At 39.7% G+C, this 16,461-nt stretch overlaps 1 protein-coding gene across 7 annotated transcripts in view; it reads left to right on the top strand.

Annotated features, from left to right (window-relative positions):
- The window catches only part of ANO10 (anoctamin 10), a 283,194-nt gene that overhangs the window by 73,093 nt on the left and 193,640 nt on the right, over nucleotides 1-16,461 (top strand). For all 7 annotated transcript variants that reach the window (XR_008422657.1, XM_053904132.1, XM_053904133.1 and 4 more), the window contains exon 5: nucleotides 15,338-15,457. Coding sequence is in view for 6 of the 7 variants with exons in the window: in XM_053904132.1 (XP_053760107.1) it covers nucleotides 15,338-15,457 (120 nt within the window). In the remaining variant the exon portion in view is untranslated. The remainder of the gene's footprint in view (nucleotides 1-15,337; nucleotides 15,458-16,461) is intronic.

The following is a 16,461-nucleotide window of genomic DNA, read 5'->3' as shown; positions in this document are numbered from 1 at the left end:
TGTATCACATTGGTTTGTGAATATTGAATCGCCCTTGCACCCTAAGAATAAATCCAACTTGATCATGGAGTATGATTCTTTTAATGTACTGTTGGATTTGATTTGCTCCTATTTTGTTGAGAATTTTTGCATCCAGATTCATTCAGGATATTGGCCTATAATTTGCTGGGGTCTTTGTCAGATTTTGGAATCAAGGTGATGCTGGCCTCGTAGAATGAATTTGGAAGTTTTCCTTCCATTTCTATTTTTTGGAACAGTTTGATAAGAATAGGTATTAACTCTTCTTTAAATGTCTGGTAGAATTCCCCTGGGAAGCCATCTGGCTCTGGATTTTCATCTGTTGGGAGATTTTTGATGAGTGATTTAATTTCTTTGCTGGTTATGGGTCTGTTCAGATTTTCTATTTCTTCCTGTTTCAGTTTTGGTAGTTTGTGTGTTTCTAGGAATTTGTCAATTTCTTCCAGATTGCCCAGTTTGTTGGCGTATAATTTTTAATAATATTCTCTTATAATTGTTTGTATTTTTCTGATGCTGGTTGTGATCTCTCCTCTTTCATTTGTGATTTTATTTGTTTTGGCCCTTTCTCTTTTATCTTTGATAAGTCTGGCTGGGGGGTTATCCATTTTGTTGATACTTTCCAAGAACTAGCTCTTAGTTTTGTTGCTCTGGTCTCCTGGGGTTTTTTTTGTTTGTTTGGTTTCCATATTGTTTATTCCTGCTCTAATCTTTATTATTTCCCTTCTTCTGCTGGCTTTACCCTTTAATTGTTGTTCCTTTTCTACCTCCTTTAGGTGTGCTTTAGGTTTTTTATTTGAGATGTGTCTTGAAGTAGACCCGTATTGCAATATACTTCCCTCTTAGGACCGCCTTTGCTGCATCCTAAAGGTTTTGGACTGTTGTGTTTTCACTTGCATTTGCTTCCATGCATTTTTTAATTTCTTCTTTAATTTTCTGGTTAACCCATTCATTCTTTACTAGGATTTTCTTTAACCTCCATGTATTTGCGCTGTCTCCAAATTTCTTCTTACCTTTGAATTCAAGTTTCATAACTTTGGGGTCTGAAGTTATGCATGATACTATGATCTCAGTCTTTTTTATACTTGTTGAGGGCTGATTTGTGACCCAGTATCTGACCTATTCTGGTGAGTGTTCCATGTACACTTGAAAAGAACATGTAGTTCACTGCTTTAGGATGAAGTGTTCTGAATATATCTATTAAGTCCATCTGGTCAGTGTGTCATTCAAAGCCATTGTTTCCTTGTTGATTTCCTCCTCAGGTGACCTTTCCATTGCTGTAAGTGGGATGTTAAAGTCCCCTATTATTTTTGTATTGTTATCAGTGAGTTTCTTTTTGTTTGTTATTGATTGATTTATATATTTGGGTGTTTCCACGTTGGTGGCATAAATATTTATAATTATTATTCTTGTTGGGTAGACCCCTTTGTTATGATACAGTGCCCTTCTCTGTCACTTGTTACAGTCTTTGGTTTAAAATCTAGTTTGTTGGATATAAGTGTGGCTGCTCCATCTTTCTTTTGACGTCCGTTAGGATTATAAATCGTTCTCCATCCTCTCACCTTGAGTCTGCAGATATCTTTAGATCTAAAATGAGTTTCTTGTAGGCAATATATTGAGGGGTCTTTTTTTTTTTATCCATTCTAATACTCTCTTTCTTTTGATGAGAGCGTGTAGTCCACTTATATTCAGGGTGATTATGTATATAATATATATAATTATATATTCAGGGTGAATATATAATATTCATTATACATATATAATATATAATATTACTTATATATGTATACACACACACACACACATATATTTACATATATAAATTTAGTGTCATTGTATTACCTATAAAGTTGGTGTTTCTGGAGTTTTTCTCTTTCCTTCCTAGTCTTTGTTGCTTTTGGTCTTTCTTTCCCACTCAAAAAGTCCCCTTTAATATTTCTTGCAGGGCTAGATTAGTGGTCATGGTCTCCTTTAGTTTCTGTTTGTGTGGGAACCTTTATATCTTTTTCTATTCTGAATGGCAGCCTTGCTGGACAAAGTATTCTTGGCTGCATATTTTTCCCATCTAGCACATTGAATATGTCATGCCACTCCCTTCTGGCCTGCTAGGTTTCTATGGAGATATCTACTGCTATGCTGATTTGTCTTTCCTTGTAAGTTACGGATTGCTTTTCCCTTTCTACTTTCATGATTCTTTCCTTATCTCTGTATTGTGTAAATTTTACTACAACATGTCTTGGTGTTGGCCTACTTTTATGATTTTGATGGGAGTTCTCTGTGCCTCCTGGATTTGGATGTCTGTTTCCTTTCCCAGATTAGGGAAGTTTTCAGCTGTAATTTCTCAAATAAACCTTTTGCCCCCTTTCCCCTCTCTTTTTCTTCTGGGATTCCTATGATATGAATACTATTATGCTTTAAGGAGTTGCTGAGTTCCTTAAGTCTATATTTACGATCCAGTGTTTTTCTTCCCCTCTTCTTTTCAGCCTCATTATTTTCCATAATTTTATCTTCTATATCGTTGATTCCTTCCTTTGCTTCTTCCATCTTTGTTGTCATTACATTTAGGCTATTTTGCATCTTCGTTCTAGCATTTTTATTTTGGCCTGACTAGTTTTAGGTCCATTACCTCTGCGGTAAAGGACTCCCTGGTGTCTTCTGTGCTTTTCTCAAGTCCAGCTGGTATCCTTACGGTGGTGGTTTTAAATTCTGGTTCAGGTTTATTACTTATATTTGATTTGATTGGATCCCTGGCTGTGACCTCTTCTAATTCTTTCTTTTGGGACAAATTCCCCCACCTGGGCATTTTGTCTAGGTCTCTGTTTTCTGTGTTTCAGGAAAGCCTGTTATGTTTCCTGCTCCAGAGAATAATGACTATATATCAAAGAAGTCATATGCTGCCCAGGGTTTGGCACTTCAGGAGGTGTTTCTGGCGTATGCTGTGTGTACTCTACTGTTGTTTTTTGGCTGTTCTTTACCTCAGGTCAGTTCTCTGCAGCGGGGAGTGTTTGGACCTTGTCCACTGTGTGGTGAGTTTTAATTAGGTGTGTTTTGGTCTACTTCTTAAAAGAAGCCAGATGCCCTTTCCCTGAGAGCTGAAGTTTTGCAGCACTTTATGGTCAGGAGATTTGGTGCATGAGGTGGTCTGTGGTGGTCTTGTAGTGGAGGGGCCTGTTGCTGCTCTGACTCTCAGGCACTCTCGCCCTAGTTCAGAGGCACCTTCAGAGTTCAGGGGGTGGGGCTTGGTGTGAGTGACTCAAGCCTCCAGCGTGAGGACTGTGATTTTCGCTGAAGTCTGCCTGTGCTGACGGGCAGGGATAAAAATGGCATCAGCCGGCTTTATTGTCCCCGGAGAGGGGAATTCGCACTTACTGCTGTTCAGGAAGCCCTCACAGGGGAGCACACGATCTCCTCTCGTTTGTCCCAGGCTTTCCTCAGACCCCTGCCTTCAGCTGGTCTGTTTCCGAGCCACCTGCCCACCCGGTGATGCAGCGCTCCCATCTCAGGCGTGCTGACTGGGTTTCACAATTTCAGATTTTAGGGATTCTACCTGTGCTGATCTTCTAGGGGAGGGTCTTGCCATGCTTTGGCTGGTGCTGGTTTGTCACAGAAGGGCAGTTGCTCAACTGTCCAGGGGCTTAAAGTTTATGCTAAAGCCAGTAAAGAGCCCGCATCCAGGTTAGCTGCCCTCAGCAGGTGTCTCTCCCGGCTCTCTTGTCCCCGGAGAGGCAATGCTACCTCTCCCAAATGCACTCCAAGAAGAACTGTCTCTCCCAGCGCAACCCAGGAGAACACACTGTCCACTCCCAGGCCTCTGCCCTCCTCCATAGGAGACCTCTAGGCCTGCCAGGCTCCACCTTGGTACAGACTTCTGAAACCTCAGACTTTGAGCTCCACTGCTCACAAAAACTTAGAATAATCAGCCCCTCTTGTTTTCCTTGACAGGGTTTTTGTTGTTCAGTGCCCTGCGTTTTGTTTTCTCTCTCTCTCTCTCTCCCCCCTCCTCTCTCCCTGATCTGGACTCTCTTTGCCCTGTGGCACCTGTGATTCTCTTCTCCCCCAGATCAGGTCCCTGCATCTCCTACCTTCTCGGATGTGGTCTCTTTCCTTCCTGTAGTTACTCAGTTTGTTTTCTCAGTCCTCAGATGTATTTCCTGGGTATTCAGTCCTCAGATGCAATTTGATATTTATCTAGATGTTTTCAAGGAATGAGGGTGGCATTGGGTCCTCTCGTACTCCGCCACCTTAACTCCTCCCCCTCACTGTATTTTCATGCCTGAGTAACATTCATTTGTAGGTATGTTTATGTAGTAGGTCTTCTTTATCCATTCATCTGTCGACGGACATTTGGGTTTATTCCTCATTTTGACCATTGCAAATAATGCTATATTGAACAAAGAAGTGCAGGTATCTTTGAATTAGTGTTTTCCTTTTCATCAGGTAACTACCCAGAAATGGAATTGTTGGATTGTATGAAATTGCTATTTCAATTTTTTGAGGAACGTCCATACTGTTTTCCATAGTGGCTGTACCAATTTCCATTTCCATTAGCAGTGCAGTAGGGTTCCTTTTTTACTACCTCCTCACCGATACTTGTTATTTCTTGTCTTTCTGATACTAGCTAATCTGACACACGTGAAGCTATACGTCATTGTGGTTTTCATTTGCATTTCCCTGGTGATTAGTGGTATTGAGCATTTTGTCATGTGTCCGTTGGCCATCTGTCTACCTTATTTGGAAAAAAGTTCAGTTCTCTGACCATGTTTTTTAATGTTTTAATTTTTATTTTTTTTATTATTTATTTATTTTTTTTAATTTTTTTTTTATTTTTTAAAATTTACATCCTAATTAGTTAGCATATGGTGCAACAATGATTTCAGGAGTAGATTCCTTAGTTCCTCTTACCCATTTAGCCCATCCCCCTCCCACAACCCCTCCCGTAACCCTCAGTTTGTTCTCCATATTTATGAGTCTCTTCTGTTTTGTCCCCCTCCCTGTTTTTATATTATTTTTGTTTCTCTTCCCTTATGTTCATCTGTTTTGTCTCTTAAAGTCTTCATATGAGTGAAGTCATATGATTTTTATCTTTCTCTGACTAATTTCACTTAGCATAATACCCTCCAGTTCCATCCACGTAGTTGCAATTGGCAAGATTCCATTCTTTTTGATTGCCGAGTAATACTCCATTGTGTAGATATACCACATTTTCCTTATCCATTCATCCATTGATGGACATTTGGGCTCTTTCCATACTTTGGCTATTGCTGATAGTGCTGCTATAAACATGGGGGTACATGTGTCCCTTCTAAACAGCAGACCTATATCCCATGGATAAATGCCTAGTAGTGCAATTTCTGGGTGGTAGAGTAGTTCTATTTTTAGTTTTTTGAGGAACCTCCATACTGTTTTCCAGAGTGGCTCTACCAGCTTGCATTGCCACCAACAGTGCAAAAGAGATCGTCTTTCTGTGCATCCTCTCCAACATCTGTTGTTGCCTGAGTTGTTAATGTTAGCCATTCTGACAGGTGTAAGGTGGTATCTCATTGTGGTTTTGATTTGTATTTCCCAGATGATGAGTGATGTTGAGCATTTTTTCACGTGTCGGTTGGGCATCTGGATGTCTTCTTTGGAGAAGTGTCTATGATGTCTTTTGCCCATTTCTTCACTGGATTATTTGTTTTTTGGATGTTGAGTTTGATAACTTCTTTGTAGATTTTGGATACTAGTCCTTTATCTGATATGTCATTTGGAAATATCTTCTCCCATTCTGTCTGTTGCCTTTTAGTTTTGCTGATTGTTTTCTTCACTGTGCAGAAGCTTTTTATTTTGATGAGGTCCCAGTAGTTCCTTTTTGCTTTTGTTTCCCTTGGCTCTGGAGACGTGTTGAGTACCAGGTTGCTGCAGGCAAGATAAAAGAGGTTTTTACCTGCTTTCTCCTCAAGGATTTTGATGGCTTCCTGTCTTACATTGAGGTCTTTCATCCATATTGAGTTTATTTTTGTGTATGCTGTAAGAAAGTGGTCCGGGTTCATTCTTCTGCATGTCATTGTCCGGTTTTCCCAGCACCACTTGCTGAAGAGACTGTCTTTATTCCATTGGATATTCTTTCCTGCTTTGTCAAAGATTAGTTGTCCGTACGTTTGTGGGTCCATTTCAGGCTTCTCTATTCTGTTCCATTGATCTGAGTGTCTGTTTTTGTGCCAGTATCATACTGTCTTGATGGTTACAGCTTTGTAATATAGCTTGAAGTCTGGGATTGTGATGCCTCCTCCTTTGGTTTTCTTTTTCAAGATTGCTTTGGCTCTTCGGGGTCTTTTCTGGTTCCATACAAATTTTAGGATTATTTGTTCTAGCTCTGTGAAGAATAGCTGGTATTATTTTTGATAGGGATTGTATTGAATATGTAGATTGCTTTGGGTAGTATTGACATTTTAACAATATTTGTTCTTCCTATCCAGGAGCATGGAATCTTTCTCCATTTTTTTGTGTCTTCTTCAGTTTCTTTCATAAGCTTTCTATAGTTTTCAGCATATAGATTTTTCATCTTTTTGGTTAGATTTATTCCTAGGTATTTTATGTTTTTTTGTGCAACTGTAAATGGGATCGATTCCTTGATTTCTCTTTCTGTCGCTTCATTGTTGGTGTATAGGAATGCAACCGATTTGTGTGCATTGATTTTATATCCTGCAACTTTGCTGAATTCATGAATCAATTCCAGCAGGTTTTTTTTGGTGGAATCTTTAGGGTTTTCCATATACAGTGTCATGTCATCTGCGAAGAGTGAAAGTTTGACCTCCTCCTGGCCGATTTGGATGCCTTTTATTTCTTTGTGTTGTCTGATTGCAGAGGCTAAGATTGAATAACAGTGGTGAGAGTGGACATCCCTGTCTTGTTCCTGACCTTAGGGGGAAAGCTCTCTCTGACGATGTTTTAATCAGATTGTTTGTTTTTTTGTTATTGTTGTGTAGTATGAGTTCCTTATATATTTTGGATATTAACCTATTATCAGATATATCATTTGCAAATATCTTCTTTCATTCAGTAGGTTGCCTTTTCGTTTTCTTTATGGTTTCCTTTGCATAGCAAAGGTTTTTAGCTTGATGTAGACCCAATGGTTTGTTTTTGCTTTTGTTGCTCTTGCCTGAGGAGACAGAACCAAAAAAATAGTGCTGAGACCAGTGTCCAGGAGTCTACTGCCTGTGTTTTTTTGTTTGTTTGTTTTTGTTGTTGTTGTTGTTGTTTTTTAAGGCGTTGTATGGTTTCAGGTCTTACATTTGAATTTTTAATCCATTTTGAGTTTATTTTTGTATATGGTGTCAGTAGTTGATCTTTTTTCATTCTTTTGCATGTAGCTGTAGTTTTCCCAGCACCATTTTTTGAAGAGATTGTCTTTTCCCCATTTGTGTGTTCTTGCCTCCTTTGGCAAAGATTAATTGAGCATATCTACATGGGTTCATTTCTGGCTCTCTGTTCTGTTCCATAGATCTATATGCCTTTTTCTGTGTGTGCCATTACCATACTGTTCTGATTACTGTATCTTTGTAGTGTAGTTTGAAATCTGGAAACATGATACCTCCAGATTTATTCTTCTTTCTCAAGATGGCTTTGGTTATTCAGGGTCTTTTGTTGTTCCATACAAATTTTAGAGTTATTTATTCTAATTCTGTGAAAAATGCCATTGGTATTTTGATAGGAATTGCATTGAGTTTGTAGATTGCTTTGGTTAATACGAACATTTTAACAATATTAATTCTTCTAATCCATGAACACGGTATGTCTTTTCATTTATTTTTATCTCCAATTTCTTCCATCAATGACTTAAAGTTTTCAAGAGTATAGGTCTTTCACCTCATTAGTTAAATTAATCCTATTTATTTTATTCTTTCTGATGCAGTTTTAAATGGAATTGTTTTCTTAATTTCTTCCTATAATATTTTACTATTAGTATATAGAAACATGTAGATTTCTGTATATTAATTATACATTATTCATCTTTACTGAATTCATTTAATCTAATTTTTGTGGATTCTTTAGGTTTTTCTATATATAATATGTTATCTGCAAATAGTGACAGTTTTACTTCCTCCTTATCAATTTGAATGCCTTTTATTCCTTTTTGCTCTCTGATTATTGCAGCAAGAACTTCCAGTACTATATTGAATAAAAGTGGTGAAGGGTGGACATCCTTTTCTTATTCCTAATCTTGAGTGTGATATTATCTGTGTTTTTTTGTCATATGTGGCTTTTATTACATTGAGGTATGTTCTCACTATACACATTTGGTTGAGAGTTTTTACCGTAAATGGATGTAAAATTTTGTCAAATACTTCTTCTGCATCTATTGAGATAATCATTTGATTTTTATCCTTCATTTTGTGAATGTGTGAATTTTGTGTGAATTGATTTGAGGACATTGAACCATCCTTGCATCCCTGAAATAAATTCCATTTGATTATGATGCGTGATCCTTTTAATGTATTATTGAATTTGTTTTTCATTTTGTTAAGGACTTTTGCATCCTGGCCTGATACTGGCCTGCGATACTGGCTTGTGATTTTCTTTTTTTGTTGTATCTTTGTCTGGTTTTGGTATCAGGGTAATTCTGGTTTCATAGAATTAATTTGGAAATGTTCCTTTCTCTTTAACTTTTTGGAATAGTTTGAGACGGATTGATACTAACTTTTCTTTAGCTTTTTTTAGTGTCTATTTATTTTTCAGAAAGAGGGTGGGGGAGGGGCAGAGAGCAAGGAAGACAGAACCCCAAGTAGGCTTCAGGCTCTGAGCTATCAGCACAGAGCCAGATGCCGGGTGAACTCATTAACCACGAGATCATGACCTGAGCCAAAGTCAGATGTTTAAATGACTGAGCCACTCAGGTGCCCTGATACCAACTTTTCCTTAAATGTTTGGTAGGATTTACCTGTGAAACTGGTTCTGGACTTTTGTTTGTTGGAAGTTTTTTGATTACTGATTCAGTTTCATTACTAGTAATCAGTCTGTTTAGATTTCCTCTTTCTTCCCTTTTGTCTTCTGTGAAGATTGGATGTTTCCAGGAGTTTATCAATTTCTTCTATCATGTAACTCTTGGTAGTAGTTTCTTAAAATCCTTTGTAATTTATATGGTTACTCTTTTCTTCTTTTCTTTCTTTCTTTCTTTCTTTCTCCCTCCTCCTTCTCCTCTTCCTTCTCCTCCTCTTCCTTCTCCTCCTCCTTCTTCTCCTTCTTCTTTGATGAATCCGGTTTATCAATTTTATTCATCTTTTTAAGGAACCAGCTACTAGTTTCATTGATCTTTACTATTGTTTTATAAGTCTTCATTTTATTTATTTCCACTTTGATCTTTATTATTTCCTTCCTTCCATTAACTTTGGGCTTTGTTCTTCCAGTTTATTTAGGTGTAAGGTTAGATTGTTTATTTGAGATTTTTTTGGTTTCTTGAGGTAAGCCTCTACTGCTATAAAATTCACTCTTACAACTGCCTTTGCTGAGTCTCATTGATTTTGGAATGTAGTGCTTCCATTTTTATTTGTCTCAAGGTATTTTTTTTATTTCCTCATTGATTTCATTGGTTGCTCATTGTAGTTGATTTATGGTTTTATACCGTTGTGTTCAGAAAAGATGTTTCATAAGATTTCAACCTTCAATTTATTGAAACTTGTTTTTGCTCTACTATGTGATTTATCTTGTTAAATGTTCCATGTGAATGTCAAAAGAATGTGTATTCTGCTGGTTTTGGATGGAAATTTTTGTATGTATCTGCTAAGTCCATCTGGTTTAATGTGTCATTAAACCATCTGTGTGTGTGTGTGTGTGTGTGTGTGTGTGTGTGTGTGTGTGGTTTTGTTTTTTATTGATTTTCTGCCTGTATGATCTATTTGTTGATATAAGTGGGGCATTAAAGTCCCCTATTCTTATTGTATTATTGTCAGTTTTTACCTTTTAATCTGTTCATATTTGCTTTATATATTTCAGTGCTTTCATGTAGGGTGCATTGATATTTACAATTGTTGTATCCTCTTGTTGGATTGAGTTTTTCAATTATTATGTAATTCTTTGTCTATTACAGCCTTTCATTTACAGTCTATTTTGTCTAATAGAAATATTGCTACCCTGGCTTTCTTTTCATTTTTATTTTCATGGAATACCTTTTTTCATCACTTCACATTTAGTCTGTATGTGTCTTTAGGTCTGAAGTGAGTCTCTTTTAGACAGCATATAGATGGGGCTTGTTTATTTACCTGTTCAGTCACCCTTTATCTTTTGAATAAAATAACACTTGGAACACTTAGCCCATTTGTATTTAAATTACTGATTTGTACTTATTGCCATTTTGTTAATTGTTTTTGGTTGTTTTTTTGTTCTTCTGTGTTCCTTCTTTTCCTCCTTTCCCTTGTGATTTGATGACTTTCTTTAGTGTTGTGTTTGAATTCCTTATTTTTTGTGTATCTATTATAGGTTTCTGTTTGTGATTACTATGAGGTTCACATATAATACTCTATGTGTATAGCAGTCTGTATTAAGTTGATGGTTGCTTAAGTTTGAACGCTTTCTAAAAGTGCTACATTTTTACTCTCACCTCTCCCTGTTTTATGTTTTTGACATCATATTTTGCGTCTTTTTATCTTGTGTATCTCTTAACTGTCATAGATATCATTCACTTTACTACTTGTGTCTTTTAATCATCATACCCTCTTTGTAAGCAGTCAATCTACCGCGTCTGGTATATGCTTGCTGTTACAGTTAGATTTTTTTCTTTCAAAATTTTCTTCTAGTTAGGGCCTTTTCTACTTAAATCCCTTTAACATTTCCTGTAAAGCTGGTTTAGTGGTGAACTCTTTTGTCTGGGAAACTCTTTATCTCTATCTACTTCAGTCCTGAATGATAACCTTGCTGGGGAGTGTTTCTCTTTGTGGGTTTTTTCCTTTCAGCGCTTTGAATATGTTGTGCCACTCCCTCCTGACCTCCAAATTTGGTAACAAATCAACTGATCGTATTTCGGGTGTTCCCATGTACGTAACTAGTTGCTTATCTCCTGTTGCTTTTCATATTTTCTCTTTAATTTTTGACGTTTTAATTATTTTGTGTCTTGGTATGGACCTCTTTGGGTTCATCTTGTTTGGGGCTCTTTCCTTTTTGTACATGGATATATTTTCTTGTTGAGGTTAGGGACGTTTTCAGTTGTAACTACTTCAAATAAGATTTCTGCCCCTTTCTCTTTCTCTTTCCTTTCTGGGACCTCTGTAATGCAATTGTTATTACCCTTGATCTCTTAAGGTCCTGAAGGTCTCTTAAACTGTCTTCAGTTTTTGAAATTCTTTTTTCTTTTTGCCATTCAGCTAGGGTCATTTCCATTACCCTGTTTTCCAGATCACTGATCCAGTTTTCTGCATCTTCTAATCTGCTGTTGATTCTCTCTAGCGTATTTTTCAACTGAGTTATTATAGTCTTTGTCTCTGGTTCCCTTTTTATCTTTTTTTTTTTTTTTTTTTTTTTTAATCTCTTGAAGTTCTTGCTGTGTTCATCCATTCTTCACCTGAGCTTAATGAGCATCTCCGTGACCATTACTTTGAACTCTTTATCGGGTAGATGGTTTATCTCTTTTTCACGGAGTTTTCTGAGGTTTTGTCATATTCCTCGCTCTTCCCATCTTGCCTCTCTATGTTTGCTTGTGTGTATTAGGTAGATCAGCCATGTCTGTTCTTGAGCGAGAGGCCTTCTGTAGAAGGTGTACTGTGGGCCCAAAAGTGCATTCTCCCGCTGGTCACCAGAATCCGGAGCTCCAGTGGTGTCCTTTGTGTGTTTCCTTCTGTTCTGGCTGAGCTGCAAGTGTTGTGGGCCCGTGGTGGGTGGGAGCCCCTTTAGGGGAATGACAGTGAAGGTGGAGGTGACCTGGTGAGTGTGATAAGGTGGGAGCCACTTTGGGGGCTGCCTGCCAGGGAGGGGAGGGTTAAGTGGGTCAGGTCTGCAGGGGAATATGAGGGTGGGGCTAACAGTGCTAGCAAGGTAGAGGAGAATCAGAACTGTTTCTTGGGGCGCCTGGATGGCTTAGTGGGTTAAGCATCTGATTCTTGATTTCGGTTCGGGTCACGATCTCACTGTTGGTGGGTTCCCACTCCGGATCGGGCTCTGCACTGACAGTGCAGAGCCTGCTTGGGATTTTCTGTCTCCCTTTCTCTCTGCCCCTCCTGGGCTTATGCTTTCTGTCTCTCTCAAAAATAAATCAATAAACTTTAAAAAAATAAAAGAACTGTTTCTCACCAGTACTAGGCACCTGCCACTGCTTCCCTTCATGGAGGAAATTCCTGCAGTTTCCTGCACCTCTGGCACATGCCCTAAAGTTAGTCAGTAAATCTCCTTCACGTATGGCCCAGATGCTTTTCAAACTGTTGCCTCTGCGCTGGGTCTCGGAGTGAGTAGGTGCCTGGGTCTTTGAAGAGTGGAGTCTCGGTTTCTTATCGCCCTCTGGCTCTCTTGGGATTAAACCCTGCTGATTTTCAAAGCCAGACATTTGGGGGGCCCATCTTCCCAGTGCTGGTCCCCAGTGCAAGTTTGCCCCATGGAGGGCTGGAACCCCTCGGTCCTCAGGGAGGACCCCCCTACATGTGATATCTCCCCCACTTGTGGGTCGCCATGCTGGGGTGTGGGTCCTGATCGCACCACTTCTCTGCCCCTGCTGTGCTTCTTGATGTGACTCCCTGTAGCTCTAGAGGATCTGTTCTGCTAGTCTTCCGGTCATTCTCAGAGGGTTGTTGTGTGTGTAGTTGTAGCCTCGGAGCGTCTGGACGAGGTGAGCTCAGGATCCTCTGCTCTGCCATCTTGATCCTCGCAGAAGCAGTAGTTTCTATCTTTAAAGGGGCCGGCACAGCATCATATTTTCCTTTGAAGGTAAGGGTCATTTGAATTACATTCTTAGCTGACAAGAGAAAGTTAAAGGATTAAAAGCAAAGCCTCTATTTTTAGAAGCTGAAATTGGAACCATGCTTTTGGCATTGATGGTGAAGAGAAGCCTGGTAATTTAGGACATGAGGCTGTATATTCTCTCTGGGTCCTTCAGTTCACGGTCCTATTTTTAGAAGTAGCTGGTTTGTATGCCTGCCTCGAGAGTCATCTGTAGTGGAATGCAGTCAGTTTTTTAAAAAGAACTTAGTAAAATAGTTTACATGTTGTCAGTTCACAGTTGAATAACTTGATATAGCAATTGGAAAGCATAATGCTGGAAGAAAGAATAAGGTACAGCTGTGCATCCTCAAATGAGAGAGAAGAATCAGAACCGTTGTGGGTCACTGACTTCCATGTGAGCTGAAGAAAAACCCTCTGAAACACTTCAGAATAAAAATATTAAGAAATGGGTTTGATGGCACCAGTGGCTAATATAAATTAAACCATGTACCTTTCCCCCCTTATTAATGTGTCTGTGCATGTTTTGAGTGTATACCTTTCTTAGTCATTAAGGATTTCATCACAACCCTAGCTTTTTAAGACTTTTTTTGATAACTTATGTCTGAGATATAATAGTAACAATCATCTATTAAGAATTTTTCTTCCAGACCCAGACTTTTCCCACTTTTGGCATCACATCTCTCCTATTTAGCATTATTTGCTCATTTCTTTTTTTTTTTAATTTTTTGTTGATGTTTTATTTATTTTTAAGACAGAGAGAGACAGAGCATGAGTGGGGATGGGGCAGAGAGAGAGGGAGACACAGAATCTGAAGCAGGCTCCAGGCTCCGAGCTGTCAGCACAGAGCCCGACGTGGGGCTCGAACTCACGAACTGTGAGATCATGACCTGGGCTGAAGTTGGACGCTCAACCAACGAGCCACCCGGGCGCCCCTCTTTGCTCATTTCTAAGAAATTAGCTATACCTTTAAATTACTCTGAAGAGTTTATGATAGGACGTCTGTCTTGAGAATACTCTCTCTCTTTGTTATATGTAGTATTTCAACATGAAACACAACATGTTCCCACCCCCCATGCTGCAGACATTCTTTTGCCCTCCTCTTTGAGGGACCTGTTGCCTAATACGCCCGTCACTTGTCTTTGGTGAGGAGGTAGATAGGAGATAAGGGAGACAGCCCTTGTGAGAGGTGAGCTGGCAAACCTCGGAGAACTCCAAGCTTATCAGTAGATGCAAACAGCAGAGCATGTTCTCTTTATGCAAACTCCGACTTGGCACCAGCTATATTCTTTGTTAGAGATTGTACCAGCAACTTGTGAGCGAAGTACTCTGTCTCCCCGCACATGGCACAAGGCGTTGCCTCAGAGTTCCCCCTGCCTGCTGAGCACACTTCCTCTTAAGACCCGAACGCCCACCCACCCGGTGAATCACTCTAAGTATATGGATGAGAGGATGCCCTGCTTTCATTTATTATCACCAGGGGATATCGTCTTTGGTTCAATTCACTCGCCTCTTTCCACCATGTGTGCGAGCGGATAAAATCATACCAGATGACTGGCTGCTGAAAGTATGATTTTATTTGATTTTGACATTTGCTGTTTGTAAACATAAGCCCTTGTTATCAGATTAGAAAGGGTGAAAATGATCCCGCAGATACTCAGTATCAACAAGAATGAAAGGAACTGAACATTGTCTTACCTTCACTTTGGTGGGAGGGACAGATTGGTAAAGTCTTTCTAGGGGCGGTTTTATAGTAGATGTTTAAATTTAAAATACGTGTGCTCTTGGACCCAACGGTTCTACTTCTAAACGTATATGAGAAAATAGTGGGCAGGTGGGAAAAGATACGTGTATAACAATTTTACCTTTTATAATAGCAAAGGAAAAAGGAAGGGAAACAAGTATTTTTCAACAGAGGATTAAATTATAGCACTTCATACAAGGGAATATGATGATACCGTTAAAAAGGACATTTCACGTCTGCAGGTATTGGCATTGAGAACCATTTATCATACACTGCTGGGTGAGAAAAGGTTACAGAACACTGTGGTGTAGAATGATCCGACTTTTGTTTTTATAATGTGCATTTATGGGTGTATGTTTTAAAGTCTGATATTGCATGAAATTGCTATTTACGCTGGTTATTTTCTGTGGGAGGAAGAGAATAACTGGTGTCTCTCAGTTCTAATTTGTACATTTCTGTATGGTTTTACATTTTACGTAAACTTGTATTGCTTCCATAGTCAAAATAACCAAGATGTTTACATGGTGAAGAACAAAGGAATATCTGCCTTCAGAGTAGTAGGCGGTGATCTTTGCGTAGCACTGCTTCCTTCCTGGGCTGTCTTCACAGCATTTGAAAAAGTGTATCATGCCATGAGCAATCTCAGATCCGTTTTATGTAGCTTGGCACCATTTGCCTTCACAGTGAGAAGATTGCTCACCTCTGGCCTCGTGATTCAGGTGTTCCCGCTGCATGATAACGAAGCCTTGAAGAAACTGGAGGACACCTGGTACACTCGCTTTGCTCTCAAGTGTCAGCCCATAGGTGCGTGTGGAGGGAGGTCATGTGATTTGGCGCCTGGGGCCATGAGCACCCTTTCCCCTCCCCCCTCCATTGTTTGGATATCCTTTAACCTGACTCAGATTAGAGGGGGCCCTGTCTAACGTGTTCCTGCCTTAGTTAGGAGAATAAGGATAGGGCAAAAGAGCTTATCCCAGTGTACTCTCACCTACCTCCATAGACCGATCTGACACATTACCTTAAAAAAAACCAAAAAACGTTTTAACGGCATGGAATTAACCAAGACGTAATAGCCCCGTTACTGCACCACCTCAGCCCCTGCATCCCACCCTGGGCCCAGCGCTGGATGCTTTCGCAAGCCCGGCGCTCACTCGAGTAGATACGGCCGGCAAAGGATGATAGTGTTTGCGACCCCTTTTGAGTTAGCTTGTGTTGCGTTCACAGAATATTAGCAGTGATGTTGCTTGTCCTTTCTTTTGCCCAGTGCTTATCTGAAGGTAATAGATACGTGAGTTCCCATGGCTGTTCTAGAAGTTAACGTGTAGAATATTGTTCTGCGCTTTTGAATAACTTTTTTGCAGTGTGCTGAGAAATTTGCCATGATACATTGATGAAAATTTATAGTTTTGGATAGTGGGAGCAGACACTGTGGATGGGAAGGCTTCTTTGAAAAGAGCATCTACAACTGTGATATTGAAGTGGGAGTAAGGTGGGGAGCATAAATTGAAACCCCCAAATTAAAATGGTTCATTGGCTATGGCTGGATTTAAACTAGGACCGTGGAGATTTGGGACAAGCCCCGAGGTGGGTTTTCCTTTGGGAAGAAGGCATCCATCAGCTAGGGAAGCAAAGGGAGGACAGTCCCAGGGTGCCTGGAGAGCAGCCACCGCAGCCGTGGCCTGGGCTGTGAGCTGGGGAAAGCGTCAGGCTTGCCGTCCAGACAGGCGCGGTCTTTGTGGTGCACGGAAGACGGGTTGACCATCACGCGCTGATTGGGAGATGAGGGTATGAAATGATCCCCACGTACC

Source organism: Panthera pardus, unplaced genomic scaffold (genome assembly GCF_024362965.1).
Source record: "Panthera pardus isolate Hobbes unplaced genomic scaffold, ASM2436296v1 HiC_scaffold_16, whole genome shotgun sequence".
Taxonomy (NCBI): domain Eukaryota; kingdom Metazoa; phylum Chordata; class Mammalia; order Carnivora; family Felidae; genus Panthera; species Panthera pardus.
The sequence above is the reverse complement of the archived record's forward strand: the minus strand, read 5'-3'. Positions and strand labels throughout refer to the sequence as shown.